At 40.1% G+C, this 23,659-nt stretch overlaps 1 protein-coding gene across 10 annotated transcripts in view; it reads right to left on the bottom strand.

Moving 5' to 3' along the window:
* Positions 1-23,659, bottom strand: part of SYBU (syntabulin) — a 104,508-nt gene that overhangs the window by 39,008 nt on the left and 41,841 nt on the right. For 7 of the 10 annotated variants that reach the window (XM_064476891.1, XM_031439507.2, XM_064476889.1 and 4 more), the window contains exons 4-5: positions 5,289-5,486; positions 2,787-2,846 (exon numbers count right to left, since the gene is read on the bottom strand). In XM_064476891.1, the coding sequence (XP_064332961.1) occupies positions 2,787-2,846; positions 5,289-5,486 (258 nt within the window). The remainder of the gene's footprint in view (positions 1-2,786; positions 2,847-5,288; positions 5,487-23,659) is intronic. The other 3 variants (XM_031439510.2, XM_064476890.1, XM_031439502.2) reach the window with 1 other exon arrangement.

Genomic DNA, 23,659 nt, shown 5'->3' with positions numbered 1-23,659 from the left:
GTGTAATTGTTTGCCCAGCTCTCCAAAAAGCCTGGTGTCGGAAGGGATTTAGCACTTGCATTTGTAGAAAAATGACGCTGGGTCTTTATCTTCTTTGGGTTAGGATGCTTCCCAAGTAGGAAATCAAGCCTTAAAGGAGGCCCAGGAACATCATTCAGTGTACTGGCATAGAAATCCAACGTGGCCTTTCCTTTCTGGGTAAAAAAAAATCTCATCAGGAAAGCTGACTGTGAACTAAATACAGGAGAAGCTCCTGGGAGAAGGATGTGAACGCTGCAGATCCCTCAAAAAGTTCGCAATCAGAATGCCTTCATCCCTTCCCCTTTAATCGGCACTACTGACCAGATTTATCGTACAGTTTTCTGCCTTCAGTAAGGTCCATAAGAGCAGGGATGATGCTGAGGTCTTCTTTGCCCAGCTCTCCCACGCTATCCCACACTGAACAGCCTTCCCTGTACCCTCTACTCTCACTGAGGTATTTATGAACACCTATGTTATGACAGCCACTGTATTAGCTCTGGAGATTCAGCCCTGAGTGGTTATTGAATTGACTTGTAGATAAAAGGAAAACATGAAAAAGGCAAAGCTATAATCCAATTGGACTATAGGGATGTTTTCTTTTGCTTTTTGGTGGCAATTTTTAATTAAATCTGCACAGGCATTAAGTGACAGAAGCCAAAATGGCAGAAGGCTCATTGCCTCCAAGAGGCTCCAGCACAAGTTCTGCCGGGGGGCGGGGGGGGGGGGGGCAGGGCTTTCCTGCTGTGTGTGCCGAGTGTCCTGCTGGAAAGGTGCGGGTGGCTCAGCTCCCTTTCTAAGCCCCTCCTGGAATCCTGGGACATCTTGACCTTCTCTTTCTGCATTAGATACTCAGCAAACATTATTAGCTCTTGGTCTGAATGACCAAAGGGTCATTTCAATGACTCCTTTCTGAGGTGAACAGCAGTTTCCAGAATCTAGAACAGTGGATCTAAAATTAAATGGGCTCAGGTTAATGTTAAACGGCCCTGGAGCATCTGTCTAAGAGACACTAATTGCTTGCTATTTTAATAAACTGGTATTGGTTCTAATGAGTTGATTTATTTTAAAAAAGTAGGGCGCACATCAAGAGTGGACAATGAGTTCAGGCCGTGGGGAGATGGCCACTTGGGGCTATGGAGGAGGAATGTATTAACCTGAGAGCAGTGTCTTCTTGTGGTTTAACAGATTATGATGCTGCATTTTTTAAATTCTGGAGTCACTCAGGGACCTCGTTTCCAGGATTTCCTCTCTTCATATTTGTGAGACTGATGGGTTTATCCTGCTGAAAGTTCAGAGAACGGTAGGTCACGGTGCAGACTGTTCTAAATACAAACAGCTTACTGTACAGAATTGGGTCCCACTCAAAAACTAGAGCAATGTTTTTAGTGATGACATTAGGAATTTCAGGCAACTGAGAAATAAACTTTAGTTACGCCTCTGACCTTGACAAAATGCAAATAAATCAAAAGATCACAAGGTAAGCACTACTTAGGTGATGTTTGCCTATGATCAATTAAATGAGAAGCGCTGACAAAAGAGGTGTTTCAGGCTCTGCCTCTGGGTCATTTAGGAATCCTAGATCCTAATAAAGGAGACCCATGAAACCTCAGAAATAGTATGTGATATTTTGTGCATATTTTTCTGGAGTATGGGTCCATGGCCTTCAGGATACTCCAAGGATCCATTAGTCAAAACAACATGAAGGCCATGGACACATACTCCAGAAAAATATGCACAAAATATCATATACTAGTTGAGGTTTCATGGGAAACTCTAATTCAAAAAGATGCATGCACCCCAATATTCATAGCAGCACTATTTACAATAGCCAAGACATAGAAGCAAACTAAAAGTCCATCAGTTGATGACTAAAGAAGATGTGGTATATATATGTGTATACATATATATATATATACACACACACACATACACACACACAATGGAATATTACTCAGTCATAAAAAAGAAAGAAATAATGCCATTTGCAGTGACATGGATAGACCAATGATCATACTAAGTAAAGTCAGACAAAGACAAATATATGATATCACTTATATGTGCATCTAAAAAAATGATAAAAATTAACTTATTTACAAAACAGAAATAGACTCACAGACATAGAAAGCAAACTTATGGTTACCAAATGGGAAAGGGCTGGGGGGTGGGGATAAATTAGGAGGTTGGGATTAACATAAAAAAAAAACAAAACCCAGCATGAAGAAGAACTGTTCTTGCTTTCCTTCCTTCTTCCCTTCCCTCTCCTCTTCTTTTTTTTTCCTTTTTTGTCTGCATTTTCTTCATAAGGACATAAGCCTTAAACAATCTCAGCAAGACAAGTAGCTGGTTTTCAGCAACTGAGTATCTTCCATAGGAACAGAGACTTGCTTACTGTGACTTCTCTATATATACATAGATACATAGGGTCTTCAATCTTATATTAAGTACGATTATTCGTATGATTATTGAAACAAGGAAGGGCAAGTATAATCTTAACTGCCATTTAAACTTAGTTTGTTCCTGCTGTACCACACTTATTTCTTGTTTCACTGTTTCACTGTTCCACTGTTCCACTGTATTGTCATCACTGTAAAATGTTTTTGCAGTGAGGCTGGGGAGGAGAGGGAGGTGAATAACAAAAATGAAATAATTTCAGGTTGCACTCAAATCCTACAATACCATCACAATAAAAATCTGCTTTTTCTTTGCAATCCATGAAGTTGACATTCTTTCTTGCACCATTTTATACTCTCAACCCCATAGCCTACCTTTGCTGTTGAGGTCAACAAATGTTGATTGTGCCCTCGATACACACCGGACCCTGTGTGCTAGGAATACAAAAAGAGGATGACAGGGCTTCTGCTCTTCAACTTACATTCTGTACATTAGAGAAGCAGACTCTATTGGTGACTACTTCTCAGTTAAAGGAAAATTGAGAGCATTTCTCCAAGGAAGACATATAAATGGCCAATAAGCACATGAAAAGATACTCATCATCTTTAGCCATTAGAGAAATATAAATCAAAAGCACAATGAAATACCACTTCACACTCATGAGAGTGGGTATAATAAAAAGATAGATAATAACAACTGTTAACAAGGATGCAGAGAAATTGAAACCTTTATACGTTGCTGGTGGCATGTGAAGTGGTGCAGCCAGTTGGGAAAACAGTTTGGCAATTCCTCAAAGAGTTAAACAGAGAGTGAGCATATGGCTCAGCAATTTCATTTCTAGGTATATACCCAAGAGAACTGAAAGCACGTACAAAAACTTATCATGTGAATCTGCATGGCACCGTTATTCACGATAGCCCCAAAGTGGAAACAACCCAAATGTCCATCAACGGTGAATGGATAAGCAAAATGTGGCATGTCACCACACTAAGGCCAGATGTTAATAACAGGGGAAGCTGGAGGTAGGAGGAGTGAGGGTGTGTGTGTGAGCTCTCTGTGCTGTCTGCTCAATTTTTCTGTCAACCCAAAATTGCTTCCCAAAAGTCTACTTTAAAATGTGATATATCCATACAATGGAATATTACTGAGCCATAAAAAGAAAGAGGTACTAACACATGCTGCGTTGATGCACCTTGAACATATCATGCTAAGAAGCCGAACACAAAAGGCCACATGTTGTATGAGTCATTATACGAGATGCCCAGGACAGGCAAATCCATAGAGACCGAGGGTAGGTTAGTGGTTGCCCGGGGAGAAAGGAAGAGTGGACAGTGACTGCTCATGGGTATGGGGTTTTTTAGGGAGTGTGATGGAAATGTCCAGAAATTGGATAGTGGTGATGTTTGTGCAATCTTTTGAATATATTAAAACCCACTGAATTGTACATTTTAAAAGGGTGAATTATATGGTATGTGAACTGTATCTTAATTTAACAAAAGGACAACTGTGCTGAGGGAAGGAAGAAGGCAGTTCTGATTGCTGAGTACACAAGGTAATGGTTTATTTCTTGGCTATAATTGTATGACATTAACTCACTGTCTCCGTCTCAAGTATTGGGGGTACCCAACACCCTTTTTATCCACAATATCCATTTTTCTTTTCATATGCTGTCTTTTCCATTGTGTATCATTCCCTTTCTTTTTTATATTATTCCAAATCAAAAGAATATTAACAAATTCATCATGACTAACATTTGCCAGGAACTGTTAGGAAATAGCGGACTTCACACAGTACTTAAACTCTGAGCCCAAATGACATTCTCTTCGGTTGGCCAAGAACAAGATGAAGAAAAATCCATTAAGATATGCTATGCATATCACTTATTCAGGAAGAACAAAAACAGAGGGAGATGGAAGAGGACACAGGACCTTCCAATGGAAGCAGACAGAGGACCAAGCCCTGGCTCCACTGAAATAAAGCCATCTATAGCCCCTTGCACAACAAGCCATCACAGAACAAAAATTAGAAGACAAATGTGAGGAATGAGACTCACACAAGCCATTAATCTGTCTTTTCAGGCTCATAGACATGTGTAGTATAACTGGTGATATTGAAAAAATAATGCAATATAAGGGTTGTTTCTCAATGCCAACGCTCAGATACTTTTACCTTCAAGTTATAACTTTCGTTTCACTAAAACTATATTTGTTCGTACACTCTGTATATTTCTGAGATGTAAAATATTTATTTATAGATTGCAAATTCTGAGAATTGACCTTTTCTGATGTTCATGGCATCGCATTCACTGCAATAATGAGCTCCATTTCATCTCACAGCTTTAACAATTTTGAAATAATTGAATATTCTATGTGTATATGTCTACACATATAAAGTATCATATTCATATTTAAATATTTAAAAGCAAATAGAATAACTAGGTTAGCAGGTATGTCCAGCCCTGCAGATCTGCATCAAGATAACCAGTTCTTTTCACAATTTGTGTGCACTTTAGATGGTACCAAGGAATTTCTCAGAATAATTTATGCTAGACTTAATTATATAGTTTCAGTGTCTGTTAGGCCATTCAGTTAACATTTCCTCCACTTTCCTCCTTTTTTAAATGTCTTTTTAATGGACACATATGTCAATATACATTCTCAATTATTAACAACCAGTGCAGAAAATATTCCACTCTCTGCTCCACCTTTTTTATATGTATATAATATAAAATATGTATATATATAAAAAGATGTTTCTGGGTACCAGGTACTGCATTAGTGTTCCCTATCTCAACATCCAGGTGTTCCATTTCACGTCTCATTTGCAGTCCGTCCAGTCACATTGCTCTGATAAGAACACGAAGAGCAAACACTCACCTGGCTTCACAAGGCCTGACTTGGGCTCCTTCTTACAGCGAGCTGACTGGATGCTTCCCTCACCAACCATTCCAATTGCGCATTTCTTTCTGGTAAAGTCTTCATCACTTCCAGGGCAAAAGCCAACAGGGCTGTTTCCAGCATCCGAGGGCGTCTTCACAGGAGACACTGACTGACTGCTAGGACAGCCTGTGTCATCTGGAAGACAAGAATCAATGAGTGTTTAATGAGGAGGAGGAAATCAATGATGGCCAAGGGGAATCGCGCAGTGAGCCGTGCCCACGCATGCCCTCACACACGCACTGGGCTCATGAGGCCCCGGGTTAATCCTGTGAATGGCCTGCCTTTTACTTTCCATGCTGACCAATTGTGTTACCAAAGGAAATACCCACTATCACAAAAAAATACTTAAAGGCAAAACCTTACAAGACTTTTGGATCACAGATATTTCTGTACCATTCTTGTTAAAACTCAAAGGTTTGTCTGTTGTAACACTTCAGGTGGTATACTTTTGGGTCATACTCGTCCACAGATTTTGGGTGGCCAGAGCAATTCAGGATTATTAACATGAATTTTCAGAATTGTCGGTGTTAGGAAAAAGTTACTTGAATATTATTGACCACACCCAGTTTTTGATCACTGGGCCCATCAACTGGTCAACAGAGTTTGAAAGATAAGAGATCTGGCTTTAAGAGTTCAAGGAAGCAGAAGGAAGTGATCTTTTATTATCAAACACATCCAATCAAAAATACGTCAATCAGAAATCTTGCTGTCTGGGGTAAATGGGTAAAATGAAAATGATATTCAAATTAGAAATGTTCCCTTAACTTTCAAGTTATATATTATTACCATACTCATTATTATAAGTTAGTATGCATGACATGAAGTGACCTGTGTAGATGCTTATTAAGCAAACAGGAACGTCGTACTGCTGACTCCTATAAGTGCCTTCCATATCTGTTAATTATTTATAATGGTTGGTTAATTCATTTATACTTTGATGAGAAGTATCGTATGGGCATTGAAAGCCAATCAATATTACTTAAAGTATGTCTATTTAAACTAACCAATTAGTGATCAATTTTCATTACCAAATAATTCCTTATTATATGGAAATATTTTGATGTCAGTTATTTCAGTAACTAATTAGGCAAAAAAGTGAATAAGGACTTTTAGTACTAATAACTTCTAGGACTATTACATTTTTATAAATATTAAAGAAACTAAAATAATTTACCATCTATCAAAGTTTATCTTAAAACTTCATGGCTTGAATAAGGACAGAAAGAGAACTAGGCCTGAATAAAATATACTGGTTGCCTGAATTAAGATGACCAGAATTCATCTAGAAAAATAATTGCCATTGGTTCATTTTTGGCCTTTGTTTCAATTTTTATTATGAAATATCCCAGTTCCTGGAACAAAGTGAACTTGGCACTGGTAAAAAGGTTCATTTCCCTTGTATCCTTTTTGACTTTTAGGCATATTAGTCTATAGAGGGCTTCAACAGTCCATTTCTGGAAGTAAATGTTTTTTACTGCACTGTTCATACTCTCTGCCTTGGTTGCTCTTTTAAATGTGCTACGTTCTTCCTGAACTGCACTGTGACCCTAAATCACAGAGTGATGAGAATCCTCTTGGCTGCTACTGCTCAGCTATTTCTTCGCTTATTGTCCTTGGCTTTCTCTCTGCATGTCCCACGCTTCAATCCAAAGAAATCTGAGCTCCTTTCTTAAGGTGCAAAGCTACTAATTACTGAGACAGATTCCAGCACTTTGACAAGCCTCAACAGGTCTGCACGCAGCCTCAGGACAGCCTGGTTCCTGATTCCTATCCCAAAGCAGATAAGCCCAAACAAATGAGATCCAGTCATTCAAAATTATCTATTTGTCTTGAAAAGTATTTCCCTATGAATCAGGGCCATAAATTACTTCTTTGGAAAGAGAGATGGCTCAAATAAATAAAAATTCAGATTCTCTACCCTGAAAAAATCACTTTCTTAAAAACTCTCAAAGGGACAAAGTTAATCTCCAGTATTGAGAAACACTATTGAAATTATAATTTAAATAAATAGAAAACAAATGTGCTTTGTTTGGTATTTGTTTTGTATTATCATTTTGCCAGAGTTAAACAAGAAGGAATATGTATATGCCATGTTTTCAGTACTAGTAATTTCAAGGATTAAGTGCTAGGTAGGGTCTGGTTAAAAAATGGGGGCTGAAATGATTTAGAATGGTGGCAGTTTAGGGAAGGCAGTAGCAATTTTTCACCTGGAGTGTGCGCCTCACCTGTCATCAATATTTACAGCCAGTGTCTCCCGGGGCAGGGACTGAGAAGATGAATACCTACATATATCTTTAACTTGAGGTACCTGGTACAGCATTTCAATCACTATATAGTATACTGGTGTTCACCCAGCATCTCTTCACTGTCTCGTACTGCCCTTCCTATTGGTAGGGAAACAAGAGGCATATACGACATTGTCCTTCATTAGTTAAACAAATATGTACAAAGTCTTGGCACTGAACCAGCCACAGGCATCGTACCCAACCGCCTGCTTCAGTTAAACCCTTTGAGTGTGCCTTCTGTTTCCTGCTGCTAAGCTGACTGTTGAATTTGTCCTGTAGAATCCACAGACTTCTAAGTGCAATATTTGTAATTACAGCTTTTGTTAATTATGTTAGGTAGCATAAAGAATTTATCAATGACAAAAATTTCAGTATGACATCATGAAGAAACTGTTCCTTGGGCAGGAAACGGCAGAAATCCTGAATGATTTACCCAAAAAGCGTGGGTTGCTTCAAATTTCCAGAATGCCTGAGAGAAGTAAGGACGTTTCAGCCTGGTTTTAGCTCCGCTCCAAGGCTTTAGGAAGGGGGTGTAGGAGACTGTCAGTTCTGCTGGCAAGAAAGGAGTTTTTCTTTTAAAATGCACTTAAACACACACCCACACTAGCTCTTGCATAACTCCTGAGTTTTTACATTTCTTTCTCTATTATTCATGGTAAATATAACTTCATTTAAAAAATACACATGCAGTAGGATCACCTTTCATGTTTTACACAGTGTGATCGTCTGGGATGGATCCAGGTGAGATGATTTCCTTCTGGGGTCAACAATTTAAAACCCCATGTACATGGGTCCAGGATGGCCGCTGGTGGAACTCAGGTTAAAGGGACCCTCATTAGGGCCACATCGAAATTATCACCGGCCGCAGTGAAGGAGACTAATTTACATGCCCTCTTTGATTTATACTGAGGAATAGGTTCTTTTGTTGTGTTGTTCTTGTTTACCTACTTTGAGTAGGTCAACACACAGGATTCAGGATAATAGAATACCCACAGATCCAGGAACCTCCAGAAGTCGTGGCCCATCTATGGAGCTATAAAAAATATACTAATAACTAGTTTCCAAATTGTTTTCAAAAAAAATAATTTTTTAAGGTCTATAAAGACAGATGGGAGAAATCAGGCATCTAATATAATTTTGTAGCCTGGAGGTTGTTAAAAATGATTTTTTAAATCTATTTTTCCTCTCTCTTTGCAAGCACTTTGAGAATATGGGATATAGTTAATAACTGTACAATTACTCAATTTATAATTCTGAAAAGGTATGTATAAGTATCTTTTAAAATAATTTTTATTATTTTAAATGCACTAAAGAAACACGCTAAATTAAAAAAATCTTCAATTGGGTTGTTAAAATTTTAATAAAATTTTAAATTATAATAGAAGATCTAGAGTACAAGAGTACAAAGAAGTAAATAAAAAATAAAGGGCTAATATTTTCCTATAATTGTACTGCCCAGAAAAAATATTTAATTATTTGGCATACTTCTTATTGATTTTTTATGCATATGATTTACTTGCTTGCTTGTTCTTTGTTTTGTTAAAATTTCAACATAATTATAGACAGTATCATTACTCTGTTGTTAAAAATTTCTCCCTGGAACTTGTCAGGCTAGAAAGAAAGAAGCTATTAAGTCTAATAGGAGCCAAAACAAAGGGGCTCCATTGGCCAAGGATGAAATAATTTGAGTATCAAAAACAATAATACATGCAAATGACAGATGATCATTAGATATATTAAAAAAAAATCTGTGAGTTCATTGTCATACCAAAAAAACCAAAAACAAAAAGAAACCCAACCTAAAAAAAAAGAAAGGCCCCTTTCACTTCCCCCAAAACACCAACCCACTACAAATCATTGAAAGTGACCCAGAGACCAATTCTTTATACTAAAATTTCACAATTAAAAGGCAAGAAGGAATTAGCACATATTCTGATTGTAAAAGCTGTTACTATACAAACTATATTTCTGGATAACTGAAATCACTCATTGATATTGGAAAGTTCTTCCTTACAGAAACATTCTGGTTAATGAAAGTAGATGAAATAATATAAAGTTAACAACAGTTGACCCTTGAACAGTGTGAGGGTTAGAGGTGCCAGCTTCCATGCAGTCACAAATCTAAGCATAACTTAACAGGTGGCCCATCATATCTGCAGTTCCACATCCAAGGATTCAACCTACCTTGAATCATGTAGCACTATGGCACATGTGTACTGAAAAAAGTCCAAATACAAGTGGACCCACGTGGTTCAAATTTTGTTATTCTAAAGAAATAATTGATTCAATCAATAAACATAATGGATGAAACCTTTAGACAAAAGGCTGGTAAGGCCTGGCACCAGGCCTTACCCATCTGTATCCATGTAGTACTCTTAGCATCACCAACAGTGGGGCAACAGACAGTCTACACCTTAGGACGGGAAGTGAGATGAAGCACACAGCATTCCCCACTAAGTATTCTTGCCACCAAAAAATTGCCCCTGAATCTAATCAAGATTTGATTACATGGAGAACAGTAGTGAGTTAAATCAGGGGTTGGCAAACTGCAGCCCACAGGCCAATTCCTGTTTGCTGTCTGCTTTTGTAAATCAAATGTTATTGGAACCCAGCCCAATCCTTTACACAGTGTCTACTGTGGCTTTCAAGCACAATGGCAGAGATCAGAGATCATCTGGCCAGCAAAGCCGAAAATATTTACTATCTGGTCCTTTTCAGAAAGTTTGCTGCCTTCTGGGTTAAATGATACCACGAGGAAGCAAACAGACACTTTTGAGACAACTGAGGCTATTTCAGTGTTCCCTATCATACCAAGGAATGATAGTAAATGTGTTAGTAATGAAAATGGCACTGTGATTACTATGTAAAAAAAAGTTCATTTAAAAAAAATGCATGCTGAAGTATGTAGGTAGACATGAAATAACATGAAGTCTGGATATATGCTTTAAAATGCTTCAGTAAAGTAAAAGAGAAAAGAAAAAAGAGATGGCAGCAAATACGATAACATCTTGCTATTGCTTTATCTGGACAAAGTGGACAAGCAGCATGTTGGGGTTCATTGTAGTATTTGCTCTGCTTTTGAGTATGTTTTTAAAAGCTTCAAAATATTTTATTTAATACATGGGTAACTATTTAGAATAGATAGGAACATAGTGTTTCTAAAAATCAATTCATTCTTGTAGGGTATTTTAGCTTATTTCCAACTTCCTCATTATTACTGAAATTGCTTTAATGACATATTTTACAGATAAATCTCTAGTCAAAATTTTTATTATCTCATAGAATGTATCTCTAAAAGTGGAATTAGTAAGTCTTCTCAGAAGTTTGAAACCACTTACATTCCTATTATTATTGTATGAGAGCATCCCACTTATTAAATCCCTTCCAGTAATGAATACTAGGTTTGCTTGCATTTTTGCCAAGTTAATCATGAAAAATGTATTTCTGACATTTTAGCTTGCATGTATTTAATTATTAGTGAGGCTTAATGTCTTTCAAATGTTCACTGGCCTTTTTTAACTTATCCTGTGTATTGTTCATGCCCTTTGACAATTTTTCCATTCAGGTGTTAAGGAATTCTTACTGATCTGTAAGAAATCCTTATATATAAAAGGCATATTTGCCTTAAGCATATTTCACCAAGTTTGTTGTTTGCTTTTAGTTTATAATGTTTTTGACATCCAATCTTTTTCTATTTCCATTTGTCAAATCTCTCCATATTATCCTTTGAGATTTCATCCAATGCTTTAATGTTTAAAATGTCCTTCTTTACTCCAAGATCAATCAAACATTACCTATACTTTCTTCTAGATTTTTATAATTTCAGTTTTCATTTAAATTAAATCCATCTGGAATTCATTTTCGAACAGTGTGAGGTTAGATGCTTAACTGTATTATTATTTGCTTAATTTTTAGGAACTCTATCCTTTCCATATTACTTTGAAATGCTTTTCTGATGAAATTTTGATGGCAATGAATATTTTCTGCAAAGTGAATATACACCATTTGACTTGTATATATATATATATATATATATGTATTTTTTAATCCACATTTTAAAATATTAGAATTGCCTAAAGTGCGTGTGTATATTATATAACTTCCTGGTATTTAATTAAAGTACCTAACAACCAGTGCCATCAAGCACATTTGGTGACAATTATGATGACCAAGTCCCTACATCAACTTCCTTGCACCAATTACATATAAGAATACTGGATTCTAAAGATTACAAATAAAATAATTCTTCAAAGCCCAAGAAACACCTCTAAAACTTCTGGTTCATTTTTGAATGTATATCTCATGGCTCATTTGTTTTCCAAAATGCTGAACTAAACAATTCCAGAAGACATACTTAAAAATAACATCAGGCAGAGAAAACGTGGTTTTGTGCCATAATGTCTTGAAACATTCAGTTATGGTTTGACGCTGTTAAATGTTCAGTTGCATAATTTGGAGGAAAAATCACTGCTATTTTAAGGAAACATTTCTTTATACTATATAGAAATCTAGTTGATTCTTATGAATGACGAAAGTGTTTACAGCTTTTGTCTGTAAAGCATTAATTATTCATCCATTCAACAAATGTTTATTGAGTGTTTACTATGTGCCAGACACTGCTCTAGGTGTTACTAGCCTTACTGCTCCAGATACTGACATTTTTGAAGATAGTCTGATGGAGACAGATGGTGTCACAGCTTAACCTCATGGTTAATCTGAACCCTGTGAAATTCTTATCACTTTCAAATGCACATTTATTAAGTAGCTATCATGTGGCAAGAACACTGATTTTTATCATATAATTTTAACAATAGCTTGTTTTATGGGTGGAAACACTGAGGCTCAGAGAGGGTAAGAAATCCACAGTCACACAGCTACCAAATAGTTGGCTCAAGATTCAAACTCAAGTTTGTCTGCCCCTAAAGTCCTTGTTTTTCTCACCACCACAAACTGTTTTCTAAATTTTTCTACCTTTTTTTGTCCCAAGAGGAAACAGCAGAAATCCTGGGAAAGTGCAAATTAAAAGCAGACAAAGGAAGCTTCAGAAAGAAGCCATCCCATCATAAACAGACCATGAAATTTGAGGCAAGAAACTCTAGTTGTTTCCAGGTTTTGCTTCTACACAGTAACCATTTAATGCTTGCCATACAGATGATTATGCATTCTAGTTCTTCAGCAGAAAAATCTGAACTCCTATTCCTTCACCTAATTTTAGCAACTTTTTGGAGTGAGAATTCACAAGTCTACAAGGCTCCACGCTAATTTTGCTTCAGTATTATAAATATGAGACTACACAATTGCCAGTGTTGAGTGTAAGAATCTCATCCATTCATCCATCCAACCATCCATCCATTCCACAAAAAACTGCTGATTTCCTACTGTGTGCCAGATAGTCTTCCAGACACTAGGGATGCAATGATGACCAAGACTCTCAGAGCATTGTCCTCAAGGAGTTCACATTCTAGTGGTAAAGGGAGACAGCTGATAAACAAGTTAAAAAAAACATAGAGAAGAAATTTTGATTCTGATGTACTGTTAATGAAACAAACTGGGTGGTACTGTATAGACTGGCTAGCTGTGTGGGACGTGGGATGGTGTTTCATTATACAAGTTGTCATGGAAGGTCCTGAGGAAGTCATTTGAACTGAGATGGAAAAAATGAGAAAGAATTCCAATTATGGAGAAGGCTGGGAAGAGAACTCCAGGTAGAGGGAACAACAAGGAGTTTGGTGTACTGAGAAAACTGAGAGGAGGCCAGGAAAGCTGATGGACAGAGAAGGACTGATGATGAGGTAGAAGTCCAACCATGCATGAGCATGAGTCTAGGCAGGAGTCTTAAATTTATCTTAAGTGAAAAGGAAGCCATCCTGTGCCTGAAGCAGGAGATGACAAGCATTTGGTCTGTGGAGAACAGACAATATTAGTGATATTATGTCTCACTAATACTTACTGAGTGCCCTACTAAGTACCATGCATGTTCTAAACACTTACTAAATGCATCTTAATTAACTTAATCTGATATCCTCTCTGAGAGAGGCACTAATGTGACAGGCATACAAAACTAGCACTAATGTGTAAGTCACCTCCCCGGGGTTGCAGTCAGTGAGTGGCAGAGCTGGGGTATGAATCCAGAGGCTAACTCCAGAGCCCCCTTCTTAACCACTAGGCTGTGTGGTCCCTTTAGAAATGAAGGCGCAGAAGCAATAAACCCACGTGGAGAAACGAGAGATGACAATGGACAATGGTTTGACTAGGGTGGTAGTAGTGAAAATTGAGAAAAGGAAATGGATTTTGGATCCATTTTGGTGAAATAACTGAAAGCATGAAGTTATGACAATGAAAAGTAGGAAGGGATCAAGAATACTTTCTGGGTTCTTTGCTTAAGCAGCAGGGAATATGGCGGTCATTTCTGAGTTGGAGAAAAATGGGTTTATGAGTTTGCAGAGGGTAAAATCAAGAATTCCGTTTTTGATACGTTAACCTTGAGGCAGAAATAAACCATGGCATTGGAGGTATCAAGTAGGCAGTTGGATAAGTGTGTCTAAAGCTCAGAGGAGCGGTGGGGTTGGGGAGCATCACTATCTTAAAAGTGAGAGATTTAAAGATTCAAGCCTTTGGGAGGGACAGGAAGGGAGGAGGGCTGAGGACTTTGACACTGTGAAGGGGGACAGGATGCAGTGGAACCAACAAAGACTCCCAGAGGGGTGGGACCACGGGAGCCAAGGAGGAAGATCTGTCTTAAAAGAGGGACTTGTTCAACTGCATCAGTTACTGCTGGGACATCAGGGAACACGAGGGCAGGCAAGAGAATGTCAGATTTGCCAATGTGGTCACTCATGTGCTTGACAAGGGCAAATTATGGAGAGAGGATTTTGGAGAAGTTTTGCTCGTGAAGAGGAGCAGAGAAATAAGATGGCAGCTGCAAGGAGATGAGGGGTCACAGGGAGCTATTTTCTTCAAGGATGCGTGTACTCTAGAGTATGTGTGTGCTCAGGGAGAGGAGCTTGTTCAAGTAACTGGAATGAAGCACCTCCACTAAGACACGTAACCTATGTCTATAAAAATCAAGTGGAGAACGGAGAAATCATTTAATGAACGTTTCCCTGGTTTCTTGGAGACAAAATAATCATTTCCCATATAAACATTCCCGGGATTTCTGAGCTATTTTGGAGCCTGGAGTGCTCCCATAAAAGTCATCTGGTGCAGCCCTGGGCAGTAAAGGAGGACGTGAGGCGAAGTGAGGTGAGGTGAGGCAAGTCTGTTTCTCCGTAGGACTCGTGCTTTCTCTGAAACAAGGACCTCAACTTGGTTCTCCACCAAGCGTCAAGCTGTCTGATTTGCGTGAGCAGTCACAGGAGGAATCTGGAGGGGAAAACATCTTGGTCCAAATAGTTGATGTAGTGTAACAACACATTTATCTAGGGGTTTGGGTGAGGGAGCAGCTAATGCTGAAACTGGGAACCAGGGTGGCTCACTTGCTACCAGGACACAGGTGAGCCCCTGCAGGGGGTGGGGAAGTCTTCTGTCTCACAAGCTTTTATTTCTCCTGCTCTTTCTCTCGTAGGGTTATGATCCTTCCAAAACAGCATGTTACTAACACTTCTGATCTTCCCTCTCCTCTCTCCTTAGTAATACGAGTTTATTCGCAGTTTCTCAGCCATGCCTTTATAAAGACTTGTTTTTTCTTAAGGTTCCTTGTGGGGAGAAGATAGAGGAGATGGGGATTGGGAGGGAGGGGAGCTGGAAGGTAGGAAGGAAAGAAGAGAGAGACACAGAGACAGATACCAAGAAGCTATCTCTTGATCTCTTGAAAACCTTCTAACAGGGAAACTCCAAACCACCCCAAGGACACCTGAATTACAGTGAGCTCTCTTGTAGCAATGGAAATATTTTCTCCCTCCCTTCCATTTTTTCTCACATCGAGAATCTGAAAACAGTGACAGTCAAGACGGAGTAAGGCATAAAAATGGAGCAGTGTTAAAGAACATTAAGGAAACAATGCTTAGTGTAATTGCTCCATTTGGATTTTTCTATTTGGAAAAGAAGAGAATTGTTCTAGAAAATATATGCGAATCATATTTACTTTGTTTTTAAAAAGGTACAAAGAAAGAAAAGAGAGAGAGAAAGAAATATGCTCAGGAACAAGCTAATTCCAGTGACATTCATAAAATAAAATTCTGAATTTTCAGTCAGCCTCACAGATAAAATGTCCAAACGCAGAAGAATGGCTGAATAAATGAAGGCCGTCCATACAGTGGAACACGGGCTGTCACGACAATGAACGCGGCGACTTCTACGTACTGACTAGCAGCCACAGCCACAGCCACAGGCACGGCCCGGAGCACACATTCCTGCAGGGCTGGAGCCCTGTCAGCATGCTTCACTGCTCTGTGAGTGCCTAGGCTAGCCCCTTGCCCACAATCGGTGTTCAATAAACATTTACTTAAATTAACCGAAGGGGTCATAGGTCAACAGAGCATGATCCCACTTTGGCAAAAAGCTAAACAAAATAAATCCTATAAATGTGATCACATCCACGCTGACATATGTGTTTGCCCTCGGTTATTACTTTGGAATTTAAAACATATAATATTAGCATTAAAGAAAACGTAATCCTCACAAACACCTCAGAATAAATAGAAGGGCAGGTTAGGGTCCAGAGGTCTCAAGAATTCTGAGGGTCAGGTCAGCATCCAGGAGGAACCCTGTCTGCAGGGGCCCCACACTAGAGAGGAGAGGATTAGACAGACTGCAGGAAAGAGGAGGCACCCTGGGGAAACCCGCCTCGAGCCGGGAAGGATGGGGGTGAGTGCTGGGTGAGCTCCCGTGCTGAGACTGGGCAGCCTGGTTTAAGTTCCCTAAAATGAGAGGGCCGTCAGCCTGACACCACTGGCCCCCTGGAGCGTAACCCCCGGCAGTGAGTGGGGGGCCGGGTCTCGGCTCCGGCAGAGGAGGGGCAGGACTGTGTCTCCAAAGCAGGAGAGTCCACAGTCCAAGCCACAGCAGCGGAGGTTCGGGGCAGTTACTGTGCCCAGGCGCCTGCAAAGCTGCCCTAGGATCCAGGCGCACCCCGCAGCCTTCAGGCCCCCTGGGTCAGTGGGAGGAAGCTGGGGCTTTCCAGGGTGAAATCCGCTGGGGCGGTAGGGTGGGGTGGCGACCAGGGTCAAGCTAGGTCCTGGGAAACGTAGCTGTGCTGAATTCCTTCTGGAGGCTAAACTGGGCTGACGTTATCTAGATGCAGTGGGTGCCATTTACTGAATTCAGGGGATGGATAAGGTGAGGTCTGGTAGTGGCCAAGCCACTGAGAACTTGGCAGGTGTCACTTCAGGGGAGCAGAAGGAGGAGAGCCTGGCTGGAGCTGAAGGAACAGAGAATTTACATAGCACTTCCTCCAGAAAGCTTTGCCAACATGCAAATCTTCCACTCCTCTCTCCACCGGACACACACAGTGTGTGCATGCACCTCACACACTCAAGCACATGTATATACCACACCCACTGATGATACACACACACTTCACTCACACACACACCTCATAACACACACCAATCACACACATACCTCACACACCACCTCACACTTACACACACACAAATAAAAAATAAACTGGGCTGCTGTTTTCCTCAGGGCTTACAACTACCAGCTCTTGAGTATTTTCTGATTTTCTTGACACGAGAGCTCTCTTCTAGCTACCCCAGCACTGGGGACAGGGTTCTGTTCCACAGATGACTCTTTTTGACCTTTAGAGATGCTGAAATCCTCTGGACACGAATGTTTCCTTCCTTTAATTAACCTATAACATTGAGTACCAGTGCTGCTCTAGTTGTTTTATTTCCCCAGCAACTAAGTCTCCTGCTCTCAATGCATTAAATGAATGAAACTATTTCACTTGTCCTGTTCTCCTAATTATACCTTCCACTGAATTCCAACAAATACTTACTAAGCAACTGCTGTGTGTCAGGTATGTGCAGGGAACTGCATCGTTCCTGCCTTACAGTCTACTGGGGAGTCAGGAAACTAAAAAGGAAAATTTAAAACCAGGCCATCTGGTCTGAGAGAAGTATAAAAAAGGGGCACCTAACCTAGACTTTGCAATGTACCTTTCAGTTACCTGCCCTGACCTATAAATATACTTACCTATATTCACATCCAGCCTTTCTTTCTTTCTATATGTGTCTTTCTAGGTCTTATTACAAAGTTATCACTTCTACTATTTTCAATCTTTGTCTCTCTCTCTTTTCTTGTCTATTTCTCCTCAGCCTAAACACCTTATCAAAATGACTGCGATTTGATAAACACTCTATCTTTATTATAAAAGCAACACTTGTTTTTATTCTGTTTTTTTTCCTGTCTCTGTTAATAAGCTTTTTAAGAAAAGTTGTCTGCACTTTATTTGGTACCTCCCATTCACATCTCAGCCAAATGCAATCTGAGTCCATCCCCACACTTTTCTGGGACTGTTTCTGTCTAAGATCCTGATAACCTAGCCGTCTCATCCTTGAGCACTTTTACGTGCTCACCTTCCTTGGTGACGGACATCTGAACCTATCGGCTGCTTTCTTCCGGGAACATTCTCTTCCTTTGGGATTGGAGACATTTTGACTCTCCTCGCGACTCTCTTCCCTTGTCTCCAGTGCTTGTTCTCGTGCCTTGGTGTCCTTTTTCTGCCTACTCTTGCTTTATCTCAGAGTTCCAGCCTTGGTCCTCTAATCTTCCTCCACATACTCCCCTAGTAATCAGAGGCATCCCCCAAATACAGAAAGTTTGCTTCAGGCCACTTTGTTTTCAAGAAAGACCTACAGTAGTGCTGTTTTCACTAACCAAAAGACATTTAAAGAGAACTTTTGCTTTTATGAGAAGAGGCAAATATCTAAAATAGCAGTCAGCATTTGTTTTGCATCAATCTGTCAACAGAGGCAGCAGACACCCCAGGTGGTGAGAGCGGCACAGCCAAGTTCCTCCTCTGGGAACTACACAGCTCCTCAGCATCCAGCTGCCAGCGCTCCACACTGTGTCTGTCAGCATCTGTGCTTTATTTCAATTTATTTTGTGCATCTGCTAGCAAGACATGTCCTACGGTGACTGCTTCTTTGCTTAACACCATTTCTGCTTACAAAAGGTTTCACAGGACATTCTACTTTAAGATAGTGGGAAACCTGTATCATCAAGTCGCTCGATTTCAGCTACCAGCATCTCTGACTTCTCTTCAGAGCTCCAGACCGTCACCTTTACGTCAAACGCAACAAGGCCTAGTCTAGGGAGACTGGCCCTTCTCCCCAGTCCTGCTACTCCACGTGGGTGCATCCGGTGGAGATTCAGACTCAAGCCCTTCCTCCCCCTTCCACTTGCGATTGGTGACTGAGATGCGTATGTTCCAGCCCCCAGTCCTCACACATGTCATTTTATCATTTTTCACTTAGACTGTCACCACAGTGGCCTTCAAACCAGGCAGGCTCCTCACCACCATTCCCTGTCACCTCCTATCCACTCTCCAACATGTAATCAGAAAGATTTTTCTAAATTATAAATCTGGTCATAAGTCTTCCCTGCAGAAAACCCTTCACTGGCTCTGGAAGACCTTTAGAAAGCCCACGACAGCAGCCCATGGGCCATATCCAGCTGCAGCTGCCTGCTATTTGGCCCAGGGTCAGGAAAAAGCCAAACAAACAAAAAAGCTCAATTTTAGAAATTCTGCATATCCTTAGAAGGGGCACACACTGTCCAGTTCCAGAGTCTCTTCTACTGTCATCTCTTCAGGTGGCCTCACTCTGTACGTTACTGGTCCAGTTCCTGTATGGACCTAGTTCTCAGGGATCAAGTTCTTAGCATGGCAAACAGAGCCTTTCCTGATGCAGCCCTGCCCACCTTTCTAATCTCATTTCATGCTTTTTAACTCAGGTCGGCTGATGTCAAGGCTCATGTTTATCCACTACACCACGCTAATGAATGCTCCTTCTCTGAACCTCTGGGCTTATGAAATGTGAGTGGCCAATGCAGATAATAAATGGAGCAACAAACTCAAATTACAAGGAAGGTGTGTGTGTGTGGAGTGGGTGTGGGCAAAAGGAACTGATACAAAATCAGTGAGTAAAGGCAGTTGTGTGGGAATCTCATCTCAAGATGTGCTATCCCATTCATCCTGGTAGCAGGGTTAAGGCAGCAAAATAACTGAGTTTTCCATTCCCCGTGTTTTATTCATCTTTGCAGCCTTAGCGCAATTTCTGATCCTCAGCAGGCACTGAATAAATATTTATCGGATAGCATACTTTTGTTGACATTTGCAGGAAGCTGAATGTCCTGCTACTCCCAGGCCTCAGTTTCTCTTTTTTCCATCTTTTTCAGTGTACCTACTGGGCGTTTAGAGTACACTTACGTTGAACCCAGTGTACCTGCTTTCTGTGTACCCCAAATCATCCTAATACCAAAGTAAGTACATGCAAAAGAATGAACAGTACAGCTAGAGACAGTAAATCCAGAGAGAGGACTACGTAGGAAAATAAAGGAAGGAAATGCTTTCTCCTTCCCTTTACTTTTCTACCATTTGAACACAAGTTAAACCCATATGTACACGTAAATAATATTATTGCTAAAACTAATAACATGGAAATCGTAAACACACAGTGAGAAGCTATAATTTCCAGGGAATGTGGAGGCATCTCCCTCACCACATGCCATGGGTTTAAACAGCTTGGCTGGCCACCACTTCTACCATCTTTGATCCTGGTTCATCGTGGGATGTCACTGGGGCATACCCCTCACATCCCTCACTGAGAATCCCCAAACGCACCCAGACCACAAAGCAGTGAGGCTCAGACTTCAGGAGGCATGAGTCATCCAGAAAGCCTGTAAAATACAGATTCCTGGGCCCTCTCATTCTGAGATAACAGGTTATGGTGGGGCCTGCATGTTAGGCAAGTTTTCCTGGGATTCAGAATTAGACAAACACCGTTCCCGACACTGAGAAACAATGTCATGAAGATGACTATTTTAGAACATGAAAGATTTTCATGTTAAGTACCATGATTTTCTCTTGGGTGTGGTCCAATTCCATCATGATTATCTTTTACTGTCCCCACAGCTAACTAATTTTTTTTTAATTAAGTGGCAAAAAATTGTGCTCTGGTCCCCCTAATTTTAGTTACCACATCCTCAAAGAAATATTGTCTATGTGCCCTTCATCTGGAACCTATTTCATTCAGTATTTATTTCTGATGCTGAGGCCACTAAGCACTTGAAATATACATTATGCAGGAGTGCCTCGGTCCCGTAGTCATCACAATGACACGAAAGTCTTAGGGTTTTGTTTTTTTCTGCACAGCAGGTTGGCAGTCATTCAACTACAGTGTAATTCAGTACTGAGGCTCACTTCACTTTAAGCAGTTCATCTCAATTCCAATCATTATGTTCAAAGGCTTACTCTACCCAGGTGCCAAGTTTCCTCAACTGGACAAAAGCATAGCAGAACTATTTCTGTTTGGCAAGGCCAGGCAAATTTTTGGAGGCATTATCATGCCGCGGCAGAGCACTAGTCAGGTTGTAATTTGCCTTAATTGTTCCTCCCACAAACAGCAACAATAATTACCTTTAGGTCACTGGCACTCAATGAAGGATTTCTTCCCAGCCACTGAAACCACCAGGGTAATTTCTGCAAACACCTTACTCAGGATTAGGCTGCAAAGAATCTCAGATTTTGTCCATTCAGTTGACTGATCTGATACATTTTTTAATGGGTTTAGTCATAATTTCGCCTATGTATGTGTGTACACATTAGAAACATGGAAATAACTCAGAGAAATCACTGGTCTCGCATAAAACCACCAAAGGACTAGAGGCACCATTTCTCCCACCTGTCTTGTAAACACAAGGCACCTCAAGGAGAGTTAGCTTCAAACCCAGCCATCCACCTGCCTCCCAGTTCTAAGGGGTAATTATTGCCTCCACTAAGCAAAGAGAAATGCATAGCACGCTGCTAACTAGTCAGGTGACTGCTGCACACGATGGGCTTCCCCAGGTCACTAGCTCTTCTTATAGTGGCTGGAGTGGTGGTACATGGACAAGCACAAACACAACGCACTACCACCATGAGAGGGGAGAACAACAGACAGAGGTCTAGATTCAAGGGGCCACACCCAGAGCACAAATCATAAATATGGGTTTTTTCATTTCTAGTGGGAATGTTAAAGCAAGAAACATGGCAGGGGAGTGAGAGGGAAGGAAGATAGGATGATTTTATGCCAAACCACTGGTTAAAAAAAAAACTCATTAAAAATAAAAGAAGGGTCATGAAAGGAGGGTTTTTTCCTATTAACTTACTATTAACTGTACTTCCTTATGTATTTTTTTTTGATAAAAAAGAAAGCATTAGTTAACATAAAAATGTGCAATGTTTTGCTTGCCACGCACACAAAACAGGACCTGGCCTCCAATACAGTATAAGCTTAACTGTGCCCACCTGAGGTCACAGTGACTAAAACTGAATATAAACTGTAAGGAATGGACTCTTTTAATAGGAGAAGGATGTCCCAGTGCAAAAATATATGTGCTGATGAAATGCACCAAACATATGCATCTCTTCAGAGAAATTTTGCTAATAAGAAGTTATTAAAAGAAGAGCTCTTTGGGGACACGCCCCAAATGAATTGCAAAAGGTCATACACAACTCCTTCCCTCTGAAATGAGATAGAGACAATATACAAATTAGCATACAGAATATCAAATTATGAAATGTTCCTTGTCAAGGCTCCCATGGGAAGGAAAGCAGGAAGGCAGTGGAGGCAGGGAAGGAATAGAGAAAGTAGGTAAAAACGGATAGGTCATTCTGAAAACGGTGCCCAGGCTTTTAATTTCACAGATCAGTAAAATTAAAGGAAAAACATGAGGGTTGGGGTGAAGGACACGTCAACATAGTTGTCATTTATTTTGCTGAAGTATAACTCCAACCCCTGTTAGGACTTTTTGTTATAACACAAATGATAGAAAAGCCAGACTCTCAAAATAAAGGGTAATCCTCTATATTGAGTAAATTTAACTTTATATAAACTGAGTGCATTATCTTTCTTTTAAAAACAGAGTATCTTAGAATATATGATTCTCTTAATAATTAATACAGTCTTTGATACAAATTTGGGGAAAATCTAGTTTGCAGGTCTAAAAATGTAATTTTCAAATTAAATTACACAGTGTTTGAGTAACATCTTCCTCTATAATTTTACTAGCAGATTGTCAGAATTCCTCTAACTCTGTATGCGTTCTTTCACATTAGTGAATGTGATGATTTATAAAGAAGACAAACTAATGCAGAATGATCACAGGAAAGTTATGAAGCTAAGGCAGCAACAGACATCTCTAAATAGATTACCAGAGTTTCATTCTAGCAGAGGATGGCATTTTTAAGGTGTGCATGCACCTTGGTCTCAGACTTAACCGGAGTGATAACCAACACATATTCCAGCTTCAGTGTCAAAGCGGCTGCATTGAAACCAGCTAATTCCCCCCGCTGGCTGGACGTATTTTACATTCTCTACCTCACTGCCTGCAGCTTTGATGCTCCCCATAGTACCAAACCCATTTATTTCCCATCCACCGACTGATCTCCTAAAGCATCATTAACACGCCCCCAAAGACCTTGCTCCAGTCAATTTTAGTCAGCGCAGCACTTAGAAACCGTCGTGGGGTTTTACCAGGGCTCTTAGGAAAGGAAAGCCAAGACGGACAAGGCACCAACCCAAACCTTGGGGAATCGCCAGGCAGGAAGATGAGACCCAGGAACAGAGCAAGTCCAATCTGCAGTCAGCATGCAAGGTGAAAAAGCGAAAGGTAGGTTTATAGACACCCATCATTAGATGCTTCTGCCACTCAATTCTCAGCTAGTTAATGGCAGAAGGATCAATATCTACTTTCAGTTTCCATGTACAGCATCATGGCCCTACAGGGAGACAGGTCCCCTGGGAAGGCGGGATGATCCAGGAAATGGGTCTTGGGGATAAAGATTCATGACCAAAATTAACGATTTTATTCATCTGC

Source organism: Camelus dromedarius, chromosome 20 (assembly GCF_036321535.1).
Source record: "Camelus dromedarius isolate mCamDro1 chromosome 20, mCamDro1.pat, whole genome shotgun sequence".
NCBI lineage: Eukaryota > Metazoa > Chordata > Mammalia > Artiodactyla > Camelidae > Camelus > Camelus dromedarius.
Note: the sequence above shows the minus strand (reverse complement) of the source record. Positions and strands in the feature narration are given on the sequence as shown.